General features: G+C 39.9%; 1 protein-coding gene across 2 annotated transcripts in view; it reads right to left on the reverse strand.

Moving 5' to 3' along the window:
- Window positions 1-3,879: 3,879 nt before the first annotated feature.
- NHLRC2 (NHL repeat containing 2) overlaps window positions 3,880-12,394 on the reverse strand; it is a 51,963-nt gene continuing 43,448 nt past the window's right edge. The window contains exons 10-12 of one of the 2 annotated variants that reach the window (XM_036264612.1): window positions 11,132-11,338; window positions 10,035-10,254; window positions 3,880-4,979 (exon numbers count right to left, since the gene is read on the reverse strand). In XM_036264612.1, coding sequence (XP_036120505.1) covers window positions 4,723-4,979; window positions 10,035-10,254; window positions 11,132-11,338 — 684 coding nt within the window. In that variant the 3' untranslated portion in view covers window positions 3,880-4,722. The remainder of the gene's footprint in view (window positions 4,980-10,034; window positions 10,255-11,131; window positions 11,339-12,394) is intronic. The other variant, XM_036264613.1, reaches the window with a different exon arrangement.

Genomic DNA, 12,394 nt, shown 5'->3' on the forward strand with positions numbered 1-12,394 from the left:
ACTAGGACTTTTTGGGTTCTTTGGACTGACTAGTCACTGTATGTAACTATGAAAGCTTTGTCTTTAAGGAAAGTACTAGGAAAGGCACTACAGCAGGGTAGGTGAGCAGACTCCGCAGGCTCAGCCTCTTCCTCAACGTGGGCTCTATGTTTGTGTAACTGCTTACAGCTTCTTTGTGTCTGTTTCCCCATCAGTGAAATAAGAAAAAACAGGACCTCCCCACAAGGTGGTTGTGAAAACGAAATGAGTAAATACACATAAAGCACTTGGAAAAGTGCCAGTAGGCACCCAGTAGCACTCAAGAAATGTAGCTATTATCCTTATTACTTTATCTCAATACTGCAAAGGCATAAGCAAGCATCCATATGCGGAAATAAGTACTCTTAACTTCAGTTTGTTCTCACTCTGCATCTAGGAGCCGCACTTGGAGTTAGGAGGCCTGTGCTCAAGGTAGAGCCAGCACTCAGTGCCCGTCACCGCCGGGCGGGGCTGCGGCCGCACCGGCCCCTCTGGGAGCTCTGACCCTGGCGTGCCACCGGCGTCCTGAAGCTCTTTCCTACTCTGCAGAATGGACCTCACCTCCACCTGTCTGGTTCCTCGGGTTACCCTGAAGCTCAAGTGAGGCAAAATGCACGAAGGTACTTGGAAGATTTTGTAAAGCACCATTAGAGGATGTGACAACAATGTGGTTTGCGGTGTGTCTAGAGCAGTGGTTGTCAATCTTCCTGATGCTGCGACCCTTTAATACAGCTCCTCATGTTGTGGTGACACCCAACCATAAAATTATTTTTGATGCTACTTCATAACTGTAATTTTGCAACTGTTATGTCTTAGGCGAACCCTGTGAAAGGTCGTTCAACTGCCAAACAGGTCGCGACCCACAGGTTGAGAACCGCTGGTCTAGACCCTCTCAAAGGAAGTGTATTACTCATAGTTCTAGAAAGTCTTTAAACTTTTAAAAGTAAAACTGTAGATATGTGTCTTTATAATCATAATATCCTTTATAAAATATTAATGTTTTATTATAAAACTATCTTCTCATCTTGAATCCCAACTCTATGGAATAGTTGGTAGATAAATAGTTGCCTTTAGAAATTGTGGTTGCAAAAATAATGTCAAGCCAGGTGCTTAAGGTCATAAATTATTAACTAAGCCAATAATGAGCCGTTTCATTAACTACTAAAGGCTTCACAAACACTATCTCATTGAACCCTCAGAGCAGCCCCTGCGCCAGGGACAGCAGCCCCACGTTATAGGGTTAAATCCACGTGACTGCTAAGTCCCTGCTCTCAACCACTACCGTCCACAACACAACAGAAACAGCAGGAGAAAAAGCCCTAATCACTGTCTTCACCGAATCACATACTTAGAACTGGCAGATCCAAGACCTCTAAACTAGGTTTTGATCTTTGGTAACAAAAGTGACTTCAGAAAACTTATTACATAGTAAGTGCTTACTATTCAGCTCATTAAAAAATTTTAAAACACATTTCCAGGTTTTATTTTTAAATAACACATTGCTCACTGAAAAAAGATCACAGAAGAGTAGAATTCAAATAAAAATATCCGTACTTCCACCATTCAGAAGAGCCAAGTTGACAGTCTCTCTGCATATGTTTTTATGCAGTGGTAAACTATGAAACTTAGTTAATTTTTGATGATTATTCTTAAATATGATGACCAATATAGTGGCTAGACTGAACTTTTTAAAATTGGAAGATATAAACTAATGGTAAGTTTTGTGCAAGCAGAAAATTGTTATATTACAGAGATAGTATTATCAACACCTTCCTACACTATGGAGAAACAAGCAGAAAGTAACTTTTTTCAGTGGAATTAGAGCTCAAAACTATACTGGCCACAGAGAAACTTACGTGAGAAATTCATGAGTTGAATTTGTATCTATACATACGTGTATATCTACACACTGATCCACACATATTAAACCTGTGTAAGATTTATAACTTTCTCCAGGCCTGATAATACTATAACTAAATATATTACTAGAACAGTTAAGAAGAAAATTGTTTTTTTAGTCACTGAACTTTGCCAAAGTTATACTTATGGATGATTAAACTATAAAGATTTCCCTTGTGAATAGTTGTTAAATATTTGCTTTAGACAGCATATTCAAGATAAGCAAAATTCTTTTCAAGGATCATATTAATCCACAGTATAAATGCAGGGAAAAAATTCTGCCTCTTGTGAAATGCTATAAATAGTGACAAACGAGTAGAGCAATTTAGGGCAAAGATTCCAGGTATTACGTCCAAGTGTTTGTCATGCCACACCCGGGCACTGTGATCAGGGTGACTTACACACCTTCACTGGGTATCATTTATGCCAGGAGAAAAGCAAGTTAAAAACATACAGACACGCCAATAGAAAAGAGGAGGCAGACAACGGTCAAGACATTTTTAAAAGTAAACTTTCTCGTACTTACTCTTATGTAAGAAGTTTGTTAGTCATACTTTCTAGGAACCTATTTATATTGCTTTAGTATGATTTACAAAAAAATCATACTAATCATATAAATAATATTTTGAATGTAAAAAAACAATGCAGACTGGTGGCTGGGTAAGAATAAGAATGTTCATTAAAACTGTACTCTGAAAGTCAAATGCTAACCGAAAACACTGTCTAGACAAGAAAACACTGACAGAGTCTAACAAATATTTTTGGATTTTTAATGTACATGAAAATGCATACTATAGGTGTGTTTTTGTATACAATATTGAAAAAGTAATTATTAGATATATCTGAATTACCAAATTAAAATTGTATAAACTTCTTTTGGAGAGTGAAACTATTTATGTCCTTAAATAGGAAAAAAAGCCAAAATATTCTCATCCTATCCAACTGCCCATGAGAAGTATAATAATCAAATATTAAGAATGACTATGGCCCATTCTCCTTTTATTACAGAATTTTTTTTCTTGAGAGGAAATGTTTATGAGGTAATTACATATTTTTTTCTTTCTTTATCCTCACCCGAGGACATTTTTACATTTACTTCAGATAGAGTGGGGGGAGGGGAGAGAAACATCGATGTGAGAAACACATCGAGTGGCTGCCACCCACACAACCAACCAGGGCCGGGGACAAACTGCAACTGAGGTACATGCCCCTGGCGGGAACCGAACCTGGGTCTCTCCGGTCTGCAGGCCGACGCTCTAACCGCTGAGCCAAACTGGTCAGGGCGGTAATTACATATTTTTAAACGGTATTCTCTACATTTACATCTCTCTTTAAATAGCTTTAGCAGGTTACAAATTCAGTCAAAGTCATGATTTGTGTGCGTCTCCTTACTTCAGAGATTTCAGTTACCTGAATAAAAGACGACATAGTATGATCAAAGCTGTATTTCAAAAAATAAGAAAATAGGCAGATGATGGTGCTTAAAAGATTATACTTCAAATTTAGCACTGTTTTTGAAGCGGAGAGCGGCATATACCATATTGTCTATAAATATTTATTGAATATGGTTCACCTGATTTTTAAAAAAACACCTTGTAAGCTGATTAAATCACAAACATGTTGAATCAGTTTTAGTAAAAACAAGACTAGGCTTTTAAATAGTTATAAAGAGAAATTATGATAAAAACACTTCCAATATCTTTTGGGGTTAAAAAAAAAACCCCAAGTGTTATCAAATCCCTGTATATTTCAGCCTTAATATTTTAAAGAGTAACATATTAGGATATACTATACATATTAATAGCATGAAAGTGCATCCCACTGAAATTTTCACGTTTAAGGCTTAAAAGTGATTTTAAAAAACATCACAATAAATGATTGTAACTTAAATTTGAATATGGAAACCAAAAATACCAAAATCCAACAAATCTTCATTTAATGCTTAGAAGTAAAATATAAATTTCTAAAACATACAGATCCATTTACATCAGGTTCCGCTGTCACAGTTCTTTATCATTAAATAGGACCCAGTAATATGTCCCTAAGTCCCTTTCTCCTTGAAAGTCCTGTTCCTGAGGACTTGTTCATTATCTGGTAGAATTGTTCATTCAGAAAACAGTTAAGCGAGTGTATGTCCTTAGAGACTTTTCTGTATAGCATAATAAAGGCATTAATAATGGTAAGTTAGAATAGCAAATAACATCATCAAAACAAATTCTCTTTTCAACGTATCTCAACTGAGAAAACCAGAGAAGAGACAATAAGCACATTCACCACCCAGGAGCTCTCTCAGCTTCTACTGTGATGAGACTCTGGGGCGGAGAGGCTGAGAACAGACCTATGCCTGAATGTCAGATGTCTTTACACCAACACATGGACTGGATCTTGGCTTCTCTTTAAAGTTTTGTGAAATGTACACATTCAAATGTGCTGCTTGCTATTAATAACGGCAGGAAAAATTAGTTAAAATATTTGGTATCATTACTGTTACCAGTAATCAATGCAAATTATCTCATGATAATATATTCTGTAAGTGTGGACTTACGTCATGTGCCAAATAGCAGCATAGATTACAACATCATGGTTCAGATGATGGTCAGTGACTTAGCTGGTACACACCCAGAATGAAGGAATTTGTTTAAATAAATAATTAAATAAGGAGCCTAGCTGTACTTTAACATCAGCTGCTAGAACTGAGCAGTGGGTTTCTTGGTATCCAGAGGCAGGAGTCAAGTTTCTTGTCGTAAGTGCAGTGATGGTGAGGATGGAGACAGGCGGCGGCCGAGCCCGGCTGCTAGCCACTAGCTAGAACACGTACTTGAGCTCCACTGGAGCTGTGCATCCTGGCTGTGCATCGGTGATCTGTAAAGGCTGCCTGAACAGAATCCCCTTCATCATACAGGCGCTGCTGTCCGCGCTACAGTAATAAAGAAACGCGCTGATAGATACAACCGCTTCGGGTGACAAGCAATCCCCAGGAATCTGCAGTGAGATGGCTGGCTGATTGGAGATACTTTCTATTTCTCCAGATGGCATCTGTCCTTGAAGAAGCCATTCATTGCCTAAAAAATAAAAAGGTAAATTATTAAGATTGTAAAAGAAAGATAAAAACTACAAAACAAGCTAGGGAATACAAATCTATGTATAACTCTGCAGTGACTTGCAAATTAAAATTATGATAAATCATTGACTATCACAAGGTAATAATTCAAAAATAACACTGATTTTTTAGAAATAAGTAACACTGCATATATTATTCTAATGTAAAATCTAAGATTTTGTCTACTTCTTTAATGCATAAAACTCTTCTAAGATTAATGTACATAAATTATCTATTTATATAACCAAAGTCTAATAAACCACTAAAAACTTTAACCTTCCCGTGTTAAATATTTTTAAGTCTTCTTCTAGATCCTTCTGTCAGGACACAGGCATCACGCTGAGGAAGCGCACTTACAGACATTCAGCTTCAGAGGGGATCAGATATCGAGAACCAGCATCTGGGAAGTAAACGAGGACGTGCTTCCCTGCCACTCAGTGGAGCCACTGAGCATATCTAATGACTTATCAGCCATGAGGCGTCTGCAAGCACTGAGCCACCTGCTGAGCGGTGCTGAGATGCCAGGCCTGGCCTTTAGCTTTCCTCTCTCTGTCTTTTGGCCTCAGGATGAACCAGCACCCAGAGCACCTGTCCCTAATGCTCCTCTGCATCTCTCCTTCAGTTCACCTGTCCCTAATGCTCCTCTGCATCTCTCCTTCAGTTCACCTGTCCCTAATGCTCCTCTGCATCTCTGTCCCTAATGCTCCTCTGCATCTCTCCTTCAGTTCACCTGTCCCTAATGCTCCTCTGCATCTCTCCTTCAGTTCACCTGTCCCTAATGCTCCTCTGCATCTCTGTCCCTAATGCTCCTCTGCATCTCTCCTTCAGTTCACCTGTCCCTAATGCTCCTCTGCATCTCTGTCCCTAATGCTCCTCTGCATCTCTGTCCCTAATGCTCCTCTGCATCTCTCCTTTAGTTCACCTGTCCCTAATGCTCCTCTGCATCTCTCCTTCAGTTCACCTGTCCCTAATGCTCCTCTGCATCTCTGTCCCTAATGCTCCTCTGCATCTCTCCTTCAGTTCACCTGTCCCTAATGCTCCTCTGCATCTCTGTCCCTAATGCTCCTCTGCATCTCTCCTTCAGTTCACCTGTCCCTAATGCTCCTCTGCATCTCTGTCCCTAATGCTCCTCTGCATCTCTGTCCCTAATGCTCCTCTGCATCTCTCCTTCAGTTCACCTGTCCCTAATGCTCCTCTGCATCTCTGTCCCTAATGCTCCTCTGCATCTCTCCTTCAGTTCACCGCGTCTAATATTCTGTTAACTAAAAAAATAAAATTTGAGAAAAACATATCAAATAAGAGTAAGGAGAAGGTGAAAGGTGAGAATCTAAAGAGTTAAGTCCAGAGTTTTTATGCAGGAACTTTTAAACACTTATTTTAAACTATCTCTAAAGTCTTTAGCTTTCTTTATTTCTGGACTGAGGAGTATGTTTTATTTTATTGAATGTATGATTTTGCTAAACAGCAGGTTGGTGGGGAACTTCTTATATTTTAAATCAAACAGCAAAGTAAACTGGGCTGTTTTAATGTCTAATTCTAGAAATAAAACAGAAAATGTTTCTTTAGATCTTTTCCAGAAATATATGTGGGGTTTTGTGAAATTATAATATGCTAGTGATGCTTTTATGCATTTTTTTTTTGGCTTAAAACCTTCACATATGCTGAAAACTTTAAGATTATACGACCAAATTTAGTTAAAAGTAAGTGATTCTCTCTCTAAATAACTGGCCAAGAAGAAAAAAAAAAAAGTCCTTTACTCATAGGTGTACAAATGTACCCTATAAAATAATTTTCTAAAGGATTAAATTATTGGGATTTCTCCCCAAATCCTTATTTGCTCCTATACAATAAAAATGGAACCGATATATTGAACAAATAATGAAATAGCTAAGAATTTGCTCTGTAGACTACTTCATTTTCCTTTTATACTATCCATATTTGCCCTGGCTGGTCTGGCTCAGCAGCAGAGCATTGGCGTGTGGACAAAGGAGTCGAAGGTTCAATTCTGGTTGGGGTCATGAGGGAGGCAACCAGTTGATGTGTCTTTCTCTCTCCCACTCTATCTGAAGATAAAAATGGAAAAAAGTATCCTCGGGTGAGGATTAAAAAAAAAATACTATCCATGTTTATATTCCAATGACTCAACATTAATTTGTGTGTTTGATAAAACAGAGTTATAGTAAACATGTTAATGTGTCAATATCCTATTTTAAAAATCAATACTCTGCTCTATAATTTCACGTAGATAAATTAATTTAACAGTGATCTCCACTTGATGCAATGCTTTCAGATGAATGGACACAGGCAGAACAGTTAAACTGGCAGTCGAAACCTTGCCTCAACTTATGGAAGAATGAGCAATGGTCAGGGTCTGAGCACGCCTTTGCCCACAGAGCAAGCTCCAAACACCCTCCTAGTACTGCATGGCTTGGCCCTCTCCCATCTGCGAAGTAGGCTTCCCCACAGGCTTAGTCACCCCAGAGCCAGACTCCCAAACTCTAAGGCAGCAGTCCCTTCTGTTCTGTGTGGACACCAGGTGGGTTGTTGCAGGACAGTAGCTGTCGCCCTCAGAATGCACAAGGTAAGAAGGCACAGAGCCCGGATCTGGGTAACGTACAAAAGAAAAGTATGTGAGAGGGCACGAGGGAGGAGGGCTCAGGGAGGAAATGGCAGCTTGAGTGAAAACATGTGAAAGAGCGTGGGAGACTAGGACAAGGGAAAATCACGAGAGACAAGAAGTCAGAATTGAGCTCTGGACAGATGACTATTTTACTTTAAAATGCATGTCCAGTCTGTTAGAGATGCTGGAGAGCCCTGCTACAAGTCAGGCAGGACACTGATTCCTACTATAAATTAGTAAGTTCACACTGACTGAAATTCACATTCAAATCTTTACATAATTTACAGTGACTGAATACTTTGAGAACAGGCTCAGACAGGAAGTAGTCTTAGATTTAAAGATCACAAATTGCAGTGAGTGAGGACAAAGCCCTGCCTGGATTCTGATCACAGTAATTCATTTGTAGGCAGTTAACACCCTCCAACAATGGTCATTCTTCTGCTTGAATGGCACACCTCTAAAATGTGGCTTTGGAATCCACTTTCTTGTAGTAAGCAAGTAATGGAGCGTAAACTCTATGTCTAGCATCTCTAAAGAAGGAAATGCTGCTTCAGGCTTAATAACTGGTAAGTCAAGTCTTAATGATACTATTACATTGACATAAAATAAACAGCAATTGAAAGCTCTAAAACATTTGATAGATGCTATCTGAAAAGCAAAAGGTAATAAAACCAAAGAACTGAACTGAAAGGAGCTCATGTCAAGTTACTTCAGTTAAAAGAAAGCATATCGTTTTAAAAAATTTCATACTCAAGGCAAAATAAGCAACTTAATTCTTTAGAAAAGAATCTGTGAGGTGCTATTCCTGTATTACTGAAAGGTATAGTGGTAAACACAATTAATACTGGATCACGACTCCAGAGACCTAAGTTGATGGCACATGATCTGCGCTGTGGCAGACCTGCTTATCAACACCACGCAGTCAAGCCTCCCTCCACGGCGTGCGCCCTGTAGCTAGCTGGGCTGGAGAGAAACAGCCTCCATGTGGACCAGCCCAGCTTTCCGTTCACAACAGGGAGCCTCAAGCTATTCAGCAATCACTGTATTTCCCTCATGTACTCAACAACCTCCCACCCTCCTGGATGACCCTTTTCTCTCTTCAAACCTCCAAAACCTTCTCCCCTCTCACGCTCAGGCGATGGCCCGTTCTTCCCAAGGTACTGAGAAAACAGAAGCATCAGAAAAGAGCTTCCAGCAGCACCTACCCCACAGCTACCCATCAGGACCACAGGCCTTCTCTTCATACCGTGCAAATGTCTGCGTTCCCGGCAAAGGTCAGCCTTCTACTCGCGCATTTGGTTCCATGCCCTTTCAGACCCTGAAGGGTACCCACCCACCACATGTCATTCTTTCTCTATTGGAGCTTTGCCACCAATAAACATGCTGTTCTTAACTCCGTTCCCCCTTTTAGCAAGTGCTCTATTTATTTCCTCTTATCTTTGTAGCTAACCTCCTGAGTTATCTGTATTTGCTTTTTCCAGTTCTTTTCCTTCTATTCTTTTTTAACCTGCTCTAATCAGGCATCTCCTCCATCATTCTGAAACAGTTCTGGAAGAGGACATCAACTAACTCTTAACATTAAATCAATGATCAATTCTTAGCCCTTATCTTACCTGATCTAGCAGTAGCACCTGACACGGCTGGTCACTCTCTCCTTAAACCACCTGGCTCCAGGAAACTCTCTCTTGGTTTTGCGCCTGCGTGCATTCCTGGTCCCTCCTCCCTGCCCCCTGCATGCTGGAGTGCTCCAGCAGAGCCGCTCCAGGGACAGTCAGTGCATGGTGCTCGTCCATAGACCACGATGAGTTCAGTACAGCAACTGAGAGTAAGGCTTAGAAACTCTCATAACATCCACATAGGTAATCGGTGGGGCTTCAAACTTTGTCTTTTTAAAGAAATGAAGTTTGGGGCTAATAACCCCGGAGCTAGTTTGAGAGGGGGTCACACAATCAGACACTAAACTAAGAACAAGCAGAACTGGGTTCCAACTCCATGTCTGACCTAATTCAATACATGGCCTTGAGCACCCACCACCAGCAGCAGCCATGACCACACTCGGTCTCTCCGGGCCGTTAGTCTCCCCATCACCACGTGCCTCTCACAGCCATGCTGCTCCAGGACCTGGCCTCAGAGACCCAGACGCCGGCCTCCTGTTGGACTTGCCAAGCAGCAAATGGGGACAATTATGATTGAATAATTTTAGATGAGTTCTTTAATAAAAGAGATAAAAGAATTTCAAAGACTAAAGAAAACTGCTAAAGTGGGGTGAGAGCTGGATCTATTGTCACAAGACTTCTCAAATCCTACCTGACTATATAGTAAAATTATCATATACAAATGAGAAAGATTCTAGATTCAACATCAAGAGTTTTTGCATTTGCAAGACTGTTCACATACTTTCAGCTGTTAGAAACCAGCAACTGGGTGCCCCTTCGGTGAGCTTCGCTCCCGCCGGGAGGTCTAGTCGCAGCTGGAACTGCACAGTCTGTCCTGGAGCTGCAGACAAGGGGCAGAGCTGAATGGTTGGAGCTGATTTTGGTAGTTTGGGTACTGTCTTCTGTTCTCCTTCTAGGATTGGGCCATCCACCACAGCGTTTCCAGATCCGGAGACAGGGAACTAGGAAATTTGTTCAAGCACAGGTACTTTAAAATAATTGCAGAGTGAGAGAGTTTATTCTTAGACTTCAGGCTACAGTGAGATTCAGAAATATATTTCGTTCTGGCAAAAAAAATTACCGACAATTATGAATGAAGTAATTAAAGTAAAACTATATCAATTTAAATGTAGTGGATATAATATGCATCCTCTTATAATTTTCACTGCCAACTATATGATGTCATTCATCTTATATCAAAGTTCTATGTCAAGAGAATGACACATACAATGACAGTCTGTTTTTATTTTAAAACATATCTTAGAAATTCCTAGAATTTTAGAAAAAACTAACTCTTGCATTTTTTTCAGGCAAATGTGATACATCAAGGGGGAACTTAAAAATGTTATTAGAGACCATGTTTATAGCTTTAAAACTTGATTAGAACTTATTTTTCTTTCAATCTTATTTTCAGTGCCTTGAGAAGTGTGGCTTCTAGCGCTTCCTTTGGAAGATTAGCTAGTAATGGATTCCCTGTAGGCAACAAAGATTACACATTAATCTAAGAATCACTAAAACAAGACTGAACAGCCTAACCCACATATATGTGTGTCAGTATGGCTACATATTTAAAAACAGATGAGCCCTCTTTTTTTTCCTTTTCTGAAAGTTCATCAAATTCCTCCTAACCTCCAGTCTTTCTCAAACACTCTTAACACACATGAAATTTCTACTGTAAAAATAATATGCTATCCTTCGTACAGAGACGCCCCGACTACTCTGCCTGCGTGCCCCACTTTCACCACCGCAGACGGACTGCCCACAGTGCCTGTCGGTGCTGCGAGGCTCTTAGAATCACTGGTAGAATGATATCTGTACTTACACTTGGAGATTACCTACCACAGAAACCGTCTTTGTTTCCAAATCCATCACCTTAATTTGATGATTATTCGTGTCCGCTACGTATAATAACTGGCCATCTTCTCCAACACACAAGCCTCCTGGTTCATTAAAAGTTGACTCGGAAAAACTGGAACTGATGTTACTTATGTCTCCAGTTCCTGCTAATGTTGTACAGTGTTTTGTTTTTGGATCCACAACTTTAATCTAAAAAGAAGGAAAAAAAATTGTATATCGGAAGTTCAATCTCATGTTTGTGGTATGGAAAAGTACATTATTAAGCAAGCCAGAGAATTTCTGCTTGTCATTAGTATTTTTTTTTTCCTTTATTGCTTTTAGAGAGAGGGGAAGTGAGAAGGAGAGAGAGATAGAAACATCAATGAGAGAGAACACAGACTGGCCGCCTCCTGCATGCCCCCCACTGGGGATCGGGCCCACAACCTGGGCATGTGTCCTGACCAGGAATCAAATTGGCAACCTCTTGGTACATGGGTCGACGCTCAACCACTGAGCCATACCGGCTGGGCTGTCATTAGTATTCTTAAAAAAAAAATCATGGAAAAAGAATAGGTATTTCCTTATCTTCTTGAAAAAGCCAAACATTGAAATTAGTGTCTAAGAGGAGATGCTCCATTCTGAGAACTATGTGCAATCCTCAGTTATGTCTTATCTTCTGGAAGTAATTTCTGATGAAATTTTTTTTTTTTTAATTTAAAAATATCCCTTTTTTTCTTTCAATGAGACACCACTGAACTTTCTTCTCACGAGCATCTAACAGTGGCTGAGGATTTGCCATCGACGTTAAACTTAGTGATTCCCACTGTCTCAATGGCATTGCATTTATAGTCTCTCGTCACAAAATATTAACATTTCCCACGGATTTTTATAAAAAATAAAATAGAAATAGTTGGAGAGTCAATGAAATGCTGCTTTTAATTACATTTTAACAGAATTATTTGCTAACAGGTGCTGCAACTACACAACAACTCAAAAATGTTCATCTGCTAAATGACATGACTTCTGTGCCATCCGCCGCCTCCTTACTTACTGAATTTGCTCCTCAGCAGCTTTGAGGAGCTGCAAGGCACAGCTTTGGCTACAGCCAGCAGGAATGTGTTTATTAGTCTTTCCCAGCTCACAGTAAGTACCATCACACCAGGACCGAGACGAGAACAGAAAAGGCTTACATACAGTTGTCAAAGGCTGTTATTCCTCCTTACCGTTTAGAACGGCAATTGTAGGAGGCTCCGATTTTCAGCACTT

Source organism: Molossus molossus, unplaced genomic scaffold (assembly GCF_014108415.1).
Source record: "Molossus molossus isolate mMolMol1 unplaced genomic scaffold, mMolMol1.p scaffold_m16_p_17, whole genome shotgun sequence".
NCBI lineage: Eukaryota > Metazoa > Chordata > Mammalia > Chiroptera > Molossidae > Molossus > Molossus molossus.